The sequence below is a fragment of the Cynoglossus semilaevis genome, chromosome 19, assembly GCF_000523025.1.
Source record: "Cynoglossus semilaevis isolate Cse_v1.0 chromosome 19, Cse_v1.0, whole genome shotgun sequence".
Lineage (NCBI taxonomy): Eukaryota > Metazoa > Chordata > Actinopteri > Pleuronectiformes > Cynoglossidae > Cynoglossus > Cynoglossus semilaevis.
The window spans coordinates 12469428-12487501 of NC_024325.1; the positions used below are offsets into that span (position 1 = coordinate 12469428).

The 18074-nt window shown below is 38.9% G+C and overlaps 1 protein-coding gene across 8 annotated transcripts in view; it reads right to left on the minus strand.

The window, feature by feature from the left end:
- cadm1a (cell adhesion molecule 1a) overlaps nt 1-18074 on the minus strand; it is a 327808-nt gene that overhangs the window by 7027 nt on the left and 302707 nt on the right. For 5 of the 8 annotated variants that reach the window (XR_001761612.2, XR_001761614.2, XR_001761611.2 and 2 more), the window contains one exon: nt 17157-17189. The exons of 2 other annotated variants lie outside the window; for them this stretch is intronic. Coding sequence is in view for 2 of the 6 variants with exons in the window: in XM_017041665.2 (XP_016897154.1) it covers nt 17157-17189 (33 nt within the window). In the remaining 4 variants the exon portion in view is untranslated. Of the gene's footprint in view, nt 1-10155; nt 16852-17156; nt 17190-18074 lie in introns of those variants that run through there. One more of the 8 variants, XM_025065432.1, reaches the window with a different exon arrangement.

Here is an 18074-nt window from a genome sequence, read left to right on the forward strand (position 1 = left end):
CCGGCTTAAATTTCCTGGTCTAAATTCATTCAGAGAGGATGAGAACATCACATTCTTTTCATTACACGTTGCTCTATATCATAATCAGCTCTGCCTCCTGGTTTCGCTTGTGTGTAAACAACACTTTGTTGACTTGCTGACTCCTGATAAAAAAAAATCCTGTTGGTGGCGCTGCAGAGATAAAGCTGTTTAGTGTCACAACAAAAACTTTGTCTTCTTCTTTTTTTGGCAGCTTTAAACATCCACAGACAGATGCAGTAAACAAACGTGAGGCTGTGAATGAAAATGTCTGTCCAACTATTGTTTATCAGTTTGTTTACAATTCTGATTTTTTTTTAACTTGACTAGTTTAGTACGGATGGTTTTGGCAGGTACTTTATTTTATATTTATAATGTCTATTTTTATAGTACTTAATCTTACATTTTTTGTACCACATTAAAAACTCTTTTGTTTTGCTTGCTGTCAAGTTTCATGTCAAAATGGTCACTTTGCTAATATTGCTAATTTAAACTAACAAAAACACACATGCCTTACTGGCTACGTTTGTTTGAATTATTTTCAATTAAATTGATGTGAATTGAATTTTATTACATTTAATCACTGGATTCTAAGAAACCTTTGACCGTCTTTTAAAACTTATATCTAATGTAAAGGGTACAGCACCACAGCACCTCTGATTGTGTGGCTGTAATAGACCGGCACTCATGAAATAAACATGCCACAGAAAGTAGAAGACACTGGAGTCCCACAGAACACAAGAGGCGATGGAGGAGAATTCATTTTGACATGTTGGAGAAACAAATGCTGTGTTTTCCAAACCTGGCTGATAATAAAGACTCTCCTGGGCTTCATGTTGAATCCTAACGACACCCAAAGTGCCCTGAAGAAAACAGTGAGTTTTCATATTCATGGTTCCAACAGGAGGATTCTGCGGTGAGATTTGTTGCAGACTTATTCACGGTGGAGCAGCTTTATGTCATAATAATGGCGAAAACACTCTCCCCTCTTACTCATCCTGCTTTGATTGCAACAAAATCTGCCTGAAGAAACATTTGATTCAGTCATAATAAACCAGTGTCTCCTTTGCCCGTGCTGGAACTTTACAGACGAGTTTCTGTTGTGGCAAATCAAACAATTTTGTCTTTTAACCAAAGCAAAACTTTTTCCGTCAGCCTCGCGTGTAAAGAATCATTTCTACGTGACCCACAAGAACCGTGCATGTGCGTGTGTGCTGTCACTTCATGAAAGCCCTCGGTCCTGACGTTATCTCCGAGAGCAATTTGCATGTCATATCAGTGAGTATCACTTACGAGCAATTACTGTCAGAGAGTGAAATTCAGTACATTTGTCTTATTATCTCACATGGCCATTCAAACACAACCAAATTGCATGGGCTGATTGTTTTAGCAATCAAGAGGAGAAGACATTCAAAGTAATTTTGGGATATTGCTTTTCCCTTTAAAAAGTCACCACTTGTGCTAGAGATGAAAAGCACCAATAATGTCCTCATCAAGCTGTCGCCCTTAACTGCAGGCCCTGGCTTTAATTGCAACAGAAATCAGAGGGAAAACAGCGTCAGGATAAGTGGTACCTTTCACACAGGCGTCACGTTATAAATATGACGCCACCACTAAGGCCTAAATGATTATTGCTACGTCCGTGTGTGACTTTCAACACACGACGGTCGACACTTTCGCGTGGCTTCCCGCCAGAATGTTTCTGTTTTATGCCAGAAAAAAAAGACCCAATAGTTGATTACATAGATTAGTTTAGAACGTATTTGGAGGAGTGTGTTGAAAGTACAGTAAACAAGCAACACTCCTTCATGTTGAATTGCTATGAACTGCACAGCCGTTTGCAAAATTAATTAAAGAAACGCAAGGTTAGCTAAAAGAGGATGAAAGGCAAATTCATCATCTGCCTTGTTTTCCCCAGAACTTACAATATGGGGCCATAATTAAAAATCACATCCTCTTAATTTTAATTCCGCAGCCACAGACTTATTTCCTCTTTTCATGCCATTGATTCAGCTTCAATGTTTGTCTTTAAAAGCTAAGAAAATGCTAAACAGCGCCCCCCCACTCTCCCTCTCCGAAAATGGCACGTTATTTATGTTACGACTGCGCTGTTTGGGTTTATCTTCACACACACACTCACACTGTAGCCCAGCCCTTGAAATGTTTGCAAAATAGAAGCAATTAATGAAATAGCAAGCCTCAAAATGTTTTTTTTCAAAAAAGATCTGTATAATTAGACAAAAAATAGAATCAGCAAATAATTTAAAACAAGGTGAAAATAAACCACAAATATTTAAAAAATGGAAACATTTTGCAAAGTATTACCAGAAATTACCGTGTCACAAACTGAAAGTTGAATAAAACCACCGAAAGAGACAGGATTGAAAGTTAGCTTACAACAAGCCAAAACAAAAGTCAAAGTAAGAACAGAAACTGCCCAGGGTTAGCCGTGAAGATTAAAGCCAAAAATATGATAATTAAACTGAAAATGACTATATTTTTTATCTCCACACTAACGCACACTAAGAGTGTCTGTAAAGAGAAAAAACAGATGATTATTTTAAAACACAAACGTCCACAGGGCTAAACAAACAAAGCGGAGGTGATTTGAAAGTGTGGTCACTTGACGGACACCGCGAGTGAAGACATGGACTAATAACTCATTTTCATGGGACATGTTGATATGAGTGTGATGTGAGACGGAGTAGATCTGCTAATTGGATCTCCTAATCTGCTAATGAAGCATTAGTGATTCCACCGGTCGGCGCTGCGCCGCCTGCAGATAAATGTGCAATCATGGAGGCGCCATGTAGGCGTAGGGGTGTCATAAGAGTGCGCTGCCTTGTCAAGATCCACTCTCATTTGCCTGCAATACTCTCGGTTAAAGAGAGAATGTAATTAAAGTCCCAAATGAACCTATTCATTGAACCTATTTGAAAATGTCACTTATATCATTTGCCTCTCGGGAAGCGACGCCACGCTGCCTCCATACAGAGTGACTTGGTTCTGGGGTTTATTTTGGTCTGTGTTTTTTTGTGTGTGTGAAGGTGTAGAGACATTTGAGCCATTGAAACGCCAAAGAGAAAATATTAATCTACACAATCCTATTCTAACCTTTTATTAAGCCAACAAATCATATTTAACAACAGCCAAGTCAGTAGAGAAATAGCTCAAATGTAGCACAAATCTAAAGCAACCTGGGGTAAAGTTAGCCACAAATAATAAGAAACTGGTGGAGTATGGCACATGGTCTTACATGCTTTGGAAACAACACATTACCACTGACTTTCTAAAATGGGCCCTGAGTCCTGGAAGGAAAGGTGTCAGTGAAATGGGCCCTGAGTCCTGGAAGGAAAGCTGAGGCTGAGCTAAGCTAAGCTAACAGAATGCAGCTAACAAAATACCACTCCATGCTGCCTCCAGACTTTGAATAGAAACAGTTTAAACCACACAGGAACAGAAGCTTGAACTGCATTAGAAACACGGAGAATTCTCCTTTAGACGTATAAAAGGGGGTTAAAAAAAGTTAATTTCCTTTCCTTGTCCGTGTAAGGGCAGGGGTAATAAAAATGGATGGCTCTTACATTTACCATAATGCACACAACAGCAGTTTTCCTCACAGTCCAACCCCCTCTGATTACATAAAGGTCATTGTGTTGTTTTTATGTTTAAAATTAATGGTTTGTCCCATGGGATTAGATGCAGCACCGATGACTCCAGGCTTCATCTGCTGCTAATATAATGGGGAAAAGTTTCCACTGTGATGCTAAATGTGTCATTGGTTTGGTAGCTACAGTACAAGAGCTGACGAACCGGACTCAAAGGCAGAAATGAATCAGCAGCAGTCTGACTTAGACTGGATTTAAAAAGTCTGACTTGAAACTCCAGGGATTTGACTCAGACATGATAAGAGATTTGGATTACAACATTAAACTGTAAAAAGTTAGACTACTCCTTCAGTCGGAATGATATTTTACCGATATTGTCTCAAACCTCAGTCAGTTAACTTAACTTAGCTTTAACTCAAACTCTGACTCAAAACACCAGGGACTTGACTCTAGGAAAGAGACACCTGGCTAATGCCGTAAAAGAGTTCCAGTATCACATCATTTAGACCGGATGCATACTTCCTGGGTTTGTGCTGCCAGTCAGTGTAAAATACACCTCAGCTACTGCATTGAATTTAAGATCTTATAATAACACGGTGACAGGATGGAGAGGCAAACGTGTAAACGTTTTACAAAAATAAGCCACCGGAGTGTTATCTCCTCGCACCTCCTCTTCTCTTGTTCCTTTAAACTGATGGAGCTATTCATCGTTTATCTAATCAAAGCCTGTCTCCATCCAAAATGTAACATAATTATGGTGTGTAACTGTTCTCAGGATATTAAGCTGTATCTAGGCCATGGCTGGGGCTGGATAAACACCTTCTAATAATGGATTTTAGTGGTCTCAGCAGTGACTTATCCCAACACATTGAAGACTCTGTATGGCTCCCAAGGCCAAATGACTTTGCTGCTTATTGTAGAGGTGCACATCAGTCCTGATAATGGGGACAGTGTTGCAAAAAAAACAAAACAAACAAAAAAAAACTTCAAGCCCAGCAGAGTTTCTCTCCATCCTGCAGACTGGCCTTTCTGCTCTTATTATCAACTCACCCAGACATTTATACACACACACACACACACACACACACCCTCCACCCTTCACTGCTGCTGTCACTAAGCCGCCTCCAGCCTCGGCTGATTCTAAAAAACTCCCATGGATTTATGGGAGCGCGGTGAAAAGTGGCCATAGGCCCGCTTGTGTTCTGGTGCTAAATGATTTATTTCTCTTTTTTTAATCTGACACCAAATATCAAAGTTACAATTAGCCGTATGTTTATAATGAATGACTCAACTCTAACTCAAGGGGCGAGATTCCATTATGTTAAAATACTCGATGGCTCACCGCTCCCTCTGAGATACTTAAGATTATGATTTAAAGGCAGAGAGATGCGTTGCATTTTACTCATGAAATCAAAAATTAACAGTGAAAACAGCTGAAATTTAGCCAACACTAGTTTGTTAGCACAGTAAAGGCTAATGCTACTGTTAAAGATTCTAAAGAAAAACAAAGGAAGAAATAGTGTGAGGTTATTAAAGTTTGTTTAACAAACTATTGTCACTATTATAATTAATAAAATCATTAAAAGTACACAAAAATATTTACATCATACAGGTATGACAGCAATAGTTAAAAGTCAGTTTTTCAGCCAAAAATAATAAACTGTAGATTGGCCGAGAAGTGAGCTACTAGCTTGTAGTCAAATTCAAGTCAAAGAAAACTTTAAAACAATAAAACAGAAATATTATGTCTAGACCTGACCCACACAGTACATGTTCATCCCACTCTTTAAACTCAATTCTCATCTGTGCCCACTGGTCTATTCACAGTAAAGGCAATAACAGAGACAAAAATAAGTCGCCCCCAAGGAACAGGCGCAGCATCGGGATCATGAACTGACACAAAGTGAACAGATGAAGTGACAAAGAGAGTGAAGAGCACAGAGTCTAAATAGACCACAGGGAGGTGGGGATAATTGAACATAGGTGAAAGCCATCAGGGCGGGGGCAGAAATCAGAACGGATGGAAACCAGATAATGACAGAGAGAAAGACGCTGCGCAGATGACACGGAAGGGAAAAAGCAAAAAACAGAAGCAAGTCAAAAGACGATGAAAGCACCGGACTCCTGAACTGTTCAGTTCAAGTGCTTCAAACCTTGACAGAATCACGGAACCGTCAGACTCTAATAAAACTGTTCTCCCTAAATCCTGACTTCTGAGTCGTATCTGCTGTGGTCTTATTAATAATAACAACAACAGCGGCGGGCGTGAGCGCTGCTGTTGTGAGCCAGAAGAGTCAATGAAATGACATCGGGGCCTGTGTGGAGGTTTGTGTACACAGAGAGCAGACACAGCTCTGAGTGAAGGAGCGGTGCCAAGGAAACCGGGGCCTAATCCCGGCTGAGAGGAGCTCGAGACAATGACTACATTTACATACACACAGTAAACAGACCGCGGTGCGTCCTGTGGTCAAGGTCAGCACCCAGAGATTTGGCTGTTTACACCGATTCTTTCAAACTGTAGCATCGGTAAAACTCCCGCATTTCCATAAATCAACAAGAACTGTTGGTACTAACGCCCAGAGTTGGTTCTCTGGTTTGTTCACGGCAAAGGTCTGATTTCTTAAAGCGTGAATTCCACCTAGATACATCTCCTTCTGTGTCACTGCGGTAACCGTGACAACCACCAGCTAACACTTACAATCAACATATGGCATAGCTTCCTGCATTGAAATTCCTGCGTGAAATAAGTGGTGCTAACACATCATACAACCTGATGCCACTGAAACGAAAAATGAGAGACTTAGCTGAACTCGGGTGAACTTTAACATGCAAATATCCCCAATTGACTAAGTGCAAATCATCTTGACAGGACTGACCTTTTAGCAAATGGAGAGTCCAAAATGAAAAAGTCAACTATATTAGCCATAGCAAATTATTTCTTTTTCTTTCTCTCTCAGTCTCCTTAGCAGAGCAGTGCTTTTCTAGAATATTACGGCGAGAGCTGGTTAGTGCCGAACGCCATTTCGGCAAATAAAACAAAAATATGTGACCAGGGTGAACAGTCACTCTCACACGATGCCTTATGCCACAGTGGAGTACATGTAGTAGCAGGGGCTTCAGAGTCAAGAGTCTGTTAATATGCAAAGATGGCGGCTATGGCTACGGCGGAATAGTTCACTTGTTATTCCCATACGCCTGCTTTGTTCTGCCACCGCGGCCATCTTTGAAAAGCGTCGCGGTGGCACAGCCTCCATCAGGTGTAGCCATCGTTGCCACTCAGAGCGATAATAAAACCCTTCAGCTGAGCAAAGTGCATGACGTTAGCCTCTAATCCCCCATTTACCTCACAGAAAATTCAGTCCATCTTAAACGCATGAATGGTGACGAGGGGAAGAAATACAGACGAGAGAAAAGCTGCTGAATTTTACATAGAGATTACATCATAGACCGGGGTTTTATCTAAAAGCTAAAAGTGGATACAGTCAGTGACCAAGGTATCACACACTGGGATTTTTGGTGTTTCTATTTTTTTTTTTTTGGTGCATGTCTCTCGGTCTAAATAATCATCAAACAATTGAACAAAAGCAAACAGGAAATGTCAGTGTCATTTTTCACACTTCTGATATTTAACTAATACATTTTACTTCCTTTTGTTATATTTTAGTGACACTTTTAAGGTACTTTTCTGCCTTATGTTTAGGCCAAAGTTGTTTTTAAATATCTACCTGCTACCTGTTACTATCATTACAAAGCTGTTTTAACTTTAACTTGGCTGCTTGACTTGAAGCATAATGAAAATTCAATATGGATAAGAGAGTGGCCAAAGTAATTAAGAAAACTGCAAATAACAAAAATATATAAATAAATAAATAACAGTAACAATAAACTGAGATGTTTACAACAGAACACTTAATACTCTATTTATTTTTTTCATGCCCATCTCAGCATCAGGCTGGTCAAGGTAACAATACAACGTTGTCTAATAAAAGTTGCAGGACTTAGCTGCTGTCATGGCAACACTGAAGCACACAAAGCAAAGTCAAGTCAGAGAATTTAAAAGAGAGGATCGTGTAGGTCATGCTGCTTCTGTCTTTCTGTTTTTATTTTTTCACAGCTTGTGAAGCAAAAAAGATGTGAGGAGTAAATTTTAAGAATCATTCTCCTTCACACCTTTCACACCCAGAACTGTTGAGTTCAAAACAAAACTTGTTTTTTTTTTCTCAGTGACATTTCTCTACTTCAAGTATAGACCTTTTAAAAGATGAAAACAAACAAAAAAACAAACAAACATGAAAAACTCTGAAAAAGCTATATTAAAGCTACAATTTAGCCAAAATATATGAAAGAAATGACAACAGTCAAGTACAAATGTGCCAAGAGCCTTGAAGATGAACTACAGCCGAACAACTAGCTAAAATATGTTAGCTTAGAAACACTTAGCACTAGCAAATAATGATAACATTTATGGGTTTTACCAAAACTTGAAAAAAATAGACAAAGAACTACATCAAAAAATGCCAAAAGACTGTTTTGCAGCATTTTTCCCATCAGGTGTTCCAAGTGTTCAGTATGTACAGTATATTGACTATGAGATGCAGAATGGATTGAGAGAATGAAAGTAATGATTTGATGAGAACCACTGCAGATCTCCAACTATAATGACTTTTCAAAATGTTTTTCCACATTTGCTTTTAACTTACGGAGCGGGGACCAATCTGTCCTCTTCAGACGTGAAAATGGCTCACAACTTAAAAGTTTCAAGGTTCTGTGATTGGTATAATTTTCTAAAAGAATGACTTATATATATATATATTTAATACAATTCAAACTTTCCGCTTCAGGAGATTGAGTACCTTTGAGTTCTAAGATGTTTGTTTTGGATGCTGAAAGCCAGCCATGCCTTAATCAGTCTGAACAATAGATAAAATGTTGAGGCTCCGTCTTTATTGTAAACTGTAAAACAGCGTCAAGTGCTAGTTAATGGCGAGGAAAATTGTTCCGCAGCACTTGTAGCTGACTCCCCAGAAAGCTCATATAATTAATATAGCTGTAAAAAAGCACAGCAGTATAACGATCCCAGTGTTAGCTGAGCGCTCTTAAACAAAATCTGCAACATGATTAAAGCTGAAAAAAAAAGATACAATATCAGTAAATATTAACTCAGTAGCAGCTAAAGTTTCTCCACAATTAATGTAAAGATAGTTAAATATGTGACTTTACCTTTGGTAGTCGTAACATAGGTCAAAGTGAGCGAAAAAGCTAAAAGATCAAATTAGCAGAGTCAAAAATATTTAAAAATTATTATTTAAAAAAGTATTTGCTAGTATGACTTTCAACTGTATTTACCTCTAATCTAAAAGAATAAATAAATGTCTCAGTGTGTCATGTTGCCAGCTGCACACAGAGCAGAGCCATGATTTCACGTTAATCCTGACTGTCAATCATCACCATCTGTCGCTCAGTTACCTGCTGATCTGAAAACACCTGCAGCATCATCACGGCAGCCTCTGCTGTCACATTAACTCTCACAGACCTCCTCGTAAAGCACTCACCACAGCAGTTAGGTATATTACCCACTGAAATTTGATTTGATTTACCAATAAACACAAGTGTTATGGCCAACAAAGATCATGTTGTACATTTATTGGTTGCATTTGTAGTTCATCCTAAATCAGTTCCTCACATTCTCCAGGTGTGATAAGTCGAGGAACCACCTGAGAATAATTCTTATATTAGGACATAATATATTTCTGCATACTCTGATACAAAATATTTTCTGCAATATTCTTCGTATATGATGGATATAAGAGTTCTTAAGCTTCCTATCCACGGGTGGCGCTGTGGTGGGATATTTTATTGTCGGGTAAATCTAATAATCTATAAGAAATGTACATATTTAGGTATAGAATTTCACAGTTACTGCAATTTCCATCAGCTAGAAAAAAAAAAACAACAACCCCAAAACAGAACTTTATAGCGCTCAAAGTCAGTACGTGAGTGGTGCATGTTCTACCAGTGTTAGAAACCTTATAGCGTCCAAGTCAGTACATGAGTGGTGCATGTTCTACCAGTGTTAGCGCTTCTCCTCTCACTTCAATCTCTTCTCACTCTTAATGAAAGGCCATGTTGGTGGAAGGTGTCACTTGCTTTAGCTGATGGCCAGCTGCACGGACTAATTTCCCGTCTGGGGGGAGAGCGCTTCTGTAAAAGGACACACCTGCCAACGTGGCTGTCAGCGCGCGGCAAAGGTAGTGGGATAATTGAGCCACCTCCGAGATCTGGTAGTAGAGAGGAATACAGGCGTTTAATGGGCACTTTGCTCACAGCGGGATTGTGGGAGGTGAGTCACAGGACTTCCTGCTTTAATCCGAGGACTAAGCTGTCACATTTGGATGCCATTAAGGAGACAAGGCATTCATTAAGGTGCTAAAGACACCGTGCACCAAAAAAACTAGCAGATAACTTTGGATACTATTTATTTTTTTAATTTTTTTTCCCTCATTTGAGAAGTTTTGTACTATTTATTTATTTTTTTTCCCTCATTTGAGAAGTTTTTTTTCTCTCTCTTTGACGTTTGGTCTTTTTGCTCCGAATTAAAAGCAAAAGTGTCCACGATTTTTGGGTTGACTGACTATCAAAGGAGCAGGTGGCACTGCTGACTTCACATGTGGGGAGGTTAAAGAAACACAGCAGCTGGAGTCTGACGGCCACGGCGTGAGTTTGATGATTGTGTGCCTTCAAAAGATTCTGTTTGGTTTGAAGATAATGAGGTGGTTTTGGCCTCAGTTAAACCTGGGATTAACCCCAGCTTGATGGAGTCGGATCACAGGGTGAGTATGGGATAAACGTTAAAGTCGAAAATGTAAGGCTGCGCTAATGGACCACAAGTCCAGTTCGTTTACTGATGAATGTTCCGTAGATCTTTTTTAGTCTCGATCGTGACATTTGACTTAGCTTTAATGGAACATGATAATATTTTAGTTTATTATCAAATATGCGTATTGTTTAAGGTGGAGTTGACGACGTCAAGGCGTCAAGGTCAAACTAGGGAAGAATTGAATCAAGGTGTTAGCCATAAACATGGTTATAATACAAACATGTGGCATAAAAAAAGGTAAAATTTAGCCAAAATAAATTAACATTAAATGGTGATCAAGTTGTGCAAAAAATATATATTTACATACAATAATAACTAGTTGAAGCCACTCACAAACTAGTGAGGAGCTATAACAGTGGGAGGCACAGAAAGGCAAATTCATTTCAATTTCAATTTGTCCCACAGTGGGAAACAGTCACTGACATTTGTATTTTTCTTGCAGTTTAAAAACAAACAAAAAAAGAACTTGTTTTATTCTGATCAGTTATTCAGTTTTAAAATTTAGTAGAGTTTGAAACTAAAGCTATGAATGTGTTAACTCAGGGAGGCTCAACAATAATCCTTTCTACAAAAGGGAGTTGCTGCATTTAACACATTTTCTGCACATATTTTTGTTGAGTAAAATGAAATACATTAAATCCAAACAATCAGTCAACTCAACTGTTACTGAACTGCAGTTCTGTCTGTTTTTTATTTTATATTTCTTTTTTTTTTTTTTGTCTTTGACGCCCCAAACTCTCTCCCGACCTGAAATGACTTTTTTTTACGAGAGCCTACAAGAGCCAGAAGGACAGTGGTGTTTACCCATGTGCGTAATGAAATCAGTAATTTTGTCTGGAAACTTTGCAATTTCTTGGACTCTATCATTTTAGGCTTTGGTAATAATAAGACCCAGACGACATGTTCTACTGGCAGTTCATCTTGGAGAGCCTCTTATTTTCTCCGCTGCATCTTTAATTCACTCCCTGCAGTCTCCTCTCGCCTACCTGCTCTATTTTAGAGGGAAATTGAGATTTTTGGCGGTTGGTAAAGTTTTGTTTCATTCCCTTTTTTTCACTCTTTAAGTCCTGACAAACAGGGCATTGCTATGGTAACAACATTCAAGAGTCAATGGTCAAAGCTGGTGCTTTTATCGTAGATTTGAACCTGGTTTGGCACCTACGCCTTATCTATTTGTTTGTTTCAATATTGATACCATAATCATAATAGTTAAATACAAACTGCACTCTGGTTTTTATTAGAACATTAACTGACTTGCTTGTCTGTGTTATCTAACATATAAGCTGCATATATATTTCTCACCCATGTTCTACTGCACCATCAAGTACTTTTCTGCCTTTTCTGACACATATTCTTGAGGCACTCGGTACAGAATCTCAAAAGACTAAAAGGAGCTTCTTTTTTGACTTCTACATACTGTACTGTACTATATAAAAAAACACTAATGTCACTTGTTGTTAAACTGGTAATATTCACCTTCAGTTTTTCCTTCATATAAGATATTTGAAAAAGACAAATAATGATCAATAGCTAATCTTTGACGACAGATTTACAACTGCTACTACCGTTTATCATCTTCAAGTACTTTACTGCCACTCCAGAGTTCTTCCTACAGTCCAACAATCCCTCACTTTTGGAAATCAGAGCTTATATTCTTTCTCTAAATTTTCAAAAAAAAAAAAAACAAAACAACCAATGTTTCTTTTTACAAATTGAACAAAACACTGCTTTTGCATTAGCAAGAGAACATTGTCCACTGACCATTTTGGTGTCAATCAAGAAGTTTCACCTTGGTTTACCTAAGTTCTCTTCTTCATAAAGTAAGTGAAAAAACAATTAGTGTCAGACCAAGTGTGTGACCATTTAAATGGCGCTGAAATCGTCAAAGAGAGAAAGAAAGAAATTAATATTCACCTACAGTTTTTCCCCCTCATAAAATATTTGAAAAGGGCAAATGGTGATGTGCTAAAACCAGATGAATGGATTTACACGGTGGATTGATGGAGATGAGGCCTCATTAATATTCATGCTCTATTTGGTGAATATACATTAGTGAAAGGTGCAGGTGTTGCCTCAAAAACTTCTGCGTAATTAGCATTCATTTATTCCATAAGACTCAAACTGATGTGAAATTGGGTTTTTCAGTGAAAAATAGCAGGCAATTGATTATTTGTAACAGTCGACAAACCATGAAATGCTCCCTTTTTTCCTCAGCAGTAATGAACGACATTTCTAAACCTAGTGATGGATTTATAAGCTGCACATGCAACATATTGATTACATTTTTACGTTAATGGAATATTGCCCCCCCGCCCCACTCCCTGAAGCTGCAGCTTTTTTATTTCATCAGTAGAGTTCCTTCAACACTGAGGTTCTCAATGGTCTCTGTTATAGGTTGTGTGGTTTTATGTGTAGAGTTAACAAGGTGAGTCTCTAACTTTTTATTTGAATCTATGTAAACCTGTAGGTCGGGGTAAAAACTCCTGAACTCAAATACAAAGACACCAGCAGTGTTGAAACTTAACAAAGGGGGCGCACTGTGGTGCAGTTGTCAGAGTTTTGGGCTTCTTAACAGTGTTAAGAGTGTTGCAAAACCTGCCCTAGTCATTTTGTGTTGTCCTGTCCAGATTCCTGTCCTTCTATGGACAAGGGGTTTCAGCTAGTCCTCCCGTGTGGCTGATTTTAGAATCTTTACCAATGGCCCAAGAACCAAGTCTGGTTTGAAAGAATTTTTGTGAAGCATTTGCTACCTGGAGTAAATTATGGCAAAATTAAACAGCTTTATCTTCCTTATTTGGAGCATTTTAAACAGGAGGATTACGGACTACTAGATTACTGAAAAAAACAGGAGGAGATTTTCTTTAAATTGTGGAGCATGTGGTAACTTTTTAAATACAATTTCAAACAACTCCTATATTTGCCTATTTTTTTTATCCACGCAAAGACACATCTACACATTAAACCCTATAATAAGTGGCTGCCCCCCGTCTACCCCCCCGCTCTCCTCTCACACAAGGTCGCAGCAATTCCTGATTAGTTCTGATTAGAAGTGCCTCCGTAACACTGATAATTGTAAATGCAACCTATTAACTTGATTTAAACCAACTTAGATGTTATTATTATTATCATCATGAGCGGCAGCGGTGGTGTGTGCTGCTGTGTTTCCATGGCATCACCATGGCTCTGTGAATTATGACAGACGTGTTAAATTAAACAGCTTTAAGAGCATGTACTGTTACAGTCTGTTTTCACTCTGCTCAATGGATTCTTCAGTGTAATAACTTCTCGTCTGCATCACCGGGGGGAAAAGACTCAGTCTGGGTTTTTTGATCATTGTGTTGCCAGTCACTGACTCACTGGTGTCGATATTCATTGAATCTGGGCCTGAAATCCAACTCATTACACAGTGATTCACTATTTATCTAATCAATGTCTTTTATTTACTATTCAGCCTGGACTCCTGCACGGGTGACTGGCTAATAAGATCTCTCCTTAGCACTGTGTGTGTGTGTATGTGTGTGTATGTGTGTGTGTTAGTTGGCTAAGACCTGTCAAGGCCAAAATCTGCTTCTAATGAGGCAGAACACAAATGTCTCAGCCTCTGGTTAAAGTTAGGATTAAGATGTGTGTTGGGTTTAGGAGAATTTCAGTGAGAGTCATTGACTGGTAACACTGGTGTAAAGGACACAGTTCTGGTTAGGATTTACAAACGGTCTGTGTACTATATATGTGTGTGTGTGTGTACTCTTATTTCTTATAATGTGTGTGAGTGTGTGTGCCCTTGTAATATCTACTAATTTACTAGTCAGCCTTAGACCTGTTGTCCCTATGGAAACAAAAATCTGGTTCTAGGCAGAACCTCATTCCTCACTCTGTCCTTGTGCGTAGATTTCATGATTCAGCTTGGAGTTATGTTTAGAGTTGGCTTTAGATTAGAATTATGACAAGGATTAGGAGCAGGAATATTTCTTTGTATCTGAATTATTTGGTAAGGGAATGAGTTATTTAAAAAAATGTTTTTGTGCTTCCACAGTGTAGCATGTCCGCCACAAGACTTAGTAAATAAACAAAATAACTAAACGAAATAAATGCTTGGTCATGACCATCGTACTGTATATCCAAGTTTTTCCATTGCTAATACCAAGGCCTTAAAAAATATTTGTCTTTGGATCTACTTGAGGACCCACTATGCTCTCTAGCAATAGTGTGTGACAGTTTCTCTCTGAGGTTTTCTGCTGAGCAGGGAGCGCACAGATGGTTTTTAGAGCCTCCTCAGAAAACAGCTGTCTGCTGCAGTCGACGGTTCTGCTGTGACAGCAGTGAGCGTGAACCAAAACAGTTAAATCGAGGCCCTGACAGCAGAACAATGAGCTGAAACTTCACTATCAAGCGCCATAAAAGCCCGAGACAGCTGCAGATATGAGTGGTTACTCTCTGTGGGTTCAACACTACGGGCGACCTCTCTCATGTTGCCAGGTTTTCTCAGCTTCCATGAACAATAAAGTGGAAGAAAAAAATTGGGGGATGCTAATGTAAAGTAAGTCTGCAGTTTCGGAGCTCTTCTGAGCCGATGTATCGAACAGCTGGACAAAATTGGTGTGGGGTAATTTAGCAAAAACAGAAAAAAACTGAATTATATTTAACTGTACCTCTGCCAAATTAGGACACTTTTAACATTGGCACTGAACATAAGTAAAAAAAAAACAAAAAAACTTTAAATTTCCAGATGGTGAATCAATAACACTAGAATCAAGATGATGTTTGATGGCACCAAACGGCCATAGATATACAGTATATATATATATATATAGTATTTTTTGTAAACCAACTCTAATTGGCTAGTTCACATTAGCTTAACAAATTTAAATGAAAGCGATGCCAGCGATACCTTTACTGTCCTAGGAAAACACTGGATTTCGGTATCCTGGCCAAACCTTCATTCGAGTCTGTCTTACATCAACACTATTCACTGGTTTCATATAAAAAATCTTCAAAAGCTTTAGCAGTTTGTTTGTATAGTATAGTATTGAAGAGAGAGCTGTGGAGCCCAGTGTAAATGGAAACTTTTTTGAAAGATTTATCTCCTGATTCAATTTAACGCCCTTTAGTTTTAGTTTCCTATTCAATTGAATGTGACTTTGACTTGGTAAATGATTTTCCAGTTGTGAAGAAAAGATTAGCATAGATGGAGAAGATGATAAATCACAAATCATGGAACAGTAAATACTGTGTGTGACCAACAGGGAACCCTTCAATGGTTCAATGGTCGCAAAGAAACTTCTACAAATATTTGGTTATGAAACAACTATAATTTCTTTTTCATTTCAGGTTTCACATTGAAATTCTGCTTTGCCAACAGGTGGCGATGTCCAATTTTTTTCTTCGTTTTTGTCTGCAGTTTTGTTCTGCACTGCCGCAGTTCACTGTACTTAATTCAAATCTTCACCAGTGAATTTTCCAGTAAATAAAAATAAAATATTCATGATGCATCACTGCAGTTAATTAGTAGCATTTAAAAAATAATTATGTGCCGGAACACAACATCTGCGGCAACCATTCAAAAACTCATGAGCGCAACTCAGAAAAAAAGAAGAATAAAGCCTCTGTGGGTGGGGGGGCAATGGGAGCTGCCAAAATCACTTACACAGAGAAAGGCTGAATACTGCTGCAGCTGTGTGGAAACGTTAGCCGCCTGATGCTACACCAGCATCATATTGATCCTTTTACTAAACCAACCAATGGATACATTTACTAAAGCTAACCATTCATGCATTCGTTCACTCAATCATTCCATCGATCAGTCAATTCACCCAAGTGTTTTCTTTTAAATAACCACAAATAGTTTTTAAAGTTGTTAATGCTATACTTCTCCTTACTCCAGGTTTAAGTGATGTAAAGCTGAGAAACTTGGAGTTGTAAAGATATTTCACATCACCAATGGTTCCTGTTAGGCATTAAATAAATGTAATGAAACGCAGCAACATTTGGATCTATATGCAGTCTTTAGCGTCATGAATGGACCTCTGTTTTGGGTCTTTCAAACTCCTCCAGTTGGTTTCCCAAAGACAAAAGTTTGGACTTCACTTTGACCTTGACTGAGTCTGTTAAACAGGTAAGTGAAATGGAAAATGAATATGTGTGTATGTTCTTGAATTATAATTTTTTTCCCCAGTCATAATATATCGGATGCAAATCAGGAAAAAAAAATGAGAAAATGATGCATATCATCGTCATTTAAATTAATGTCAGTGAGTAAATTAAGTCTATTTTTGCCTCTACGCAAAATCATTTCACGCTGTCGATATTATCAGCTCCGGCCTCAGAGCTGGTTTTACTCCTCCGTGGCACCTTCAGGGAAACACAGTAATTGGTTAGTTTGCAGCAAGTATTCCACATGTTCCGATCATCTGCGTCTCTGTGAGGACACTGGGCGAGTTGACATCTTTGTGTTGCAGTGGATGTGACGAGAAACATTTGTTTTGGAAGGTTACATATCACTGTGATAAATAAATGATTGATACTGTAGGGGGTGCAGTTTGACAGCCTGAAACAACAACGTTCACAGAGCAACAGTAGAAAAGTAGACATGCTGCAGAGACAGGATATGCATTGAAAAACAAAGACATAAAAAAGAGGAAAGTAGAGATACCAACCATGAGCTGCAGGTTCAGTGCTGGGCGCAGGGTCTGAGCACACAGGGAGAGGACATGGCGGGTGTGGAACAGGAGGAACAGCATGCAAATAAAAAAAGGGGAGAAATGGGGGAGGAAGGGGGGACAGGGAAGTGGGAGGGGGAGTGGGGGGGGAGGGCAGGGAGGAGGAGAAAACAAATGACACCCATAAGCAAGCAATCAGAAGACCAGAACATGACAAAAGACATAAGGCTTGAGGGAAATCATAGGGAAACCAAAGGCAGTGCAGAGATAAACAAAAGCTTTTGCAGACACACACACAAACACACACAAACACACACGCTTGCACAAACATACGCATATTTTAAAGCACACGCACACAAACATACACTGGACATTCGGGTCGCAGGGGAGTGTGTGTGGCTAGTGCTTAAGGAGATATGGACAAAACTATTAGCATGTGGCTAGTACTGGCAGCTTTGGTGCAAAGAAAAGACAAACCGTCCAGGGGACATTATTGTGCAGCCGTCCTAATTTTATCGCGCGCGACTTGGAAAGCACTTGAGCGACTGTTTACAGTGGGGACAGTTTGTTTGGCAGGCACTCAACTAAAGTTTAGTGGTGAGAGGACTCAGTCAACAGGAGTTATCTGCTCCTTTTTATGGCTTCCATCGAGGGTTTATGTACCAGTAAAAGCCTGAGCACTGGTGAACAACAACAAGTTCAACACTCTAATACATTTTAGACCTCAAGTTTTTATAATCAAACAATCCAGGTGGAGTTTTACCCTGACCTGCTGAAACGTCTCTGTGTGACATCAGCTGTTTTTTTTTTGTTTTTTTTTTTACCTTAGCGCAGTCGCTACAGCGTTGGTGACTTCTGATGTTTTTCACATGAGCTAACCTGACAATAAAAGTCACTGTAGAGCCACACAGCTTA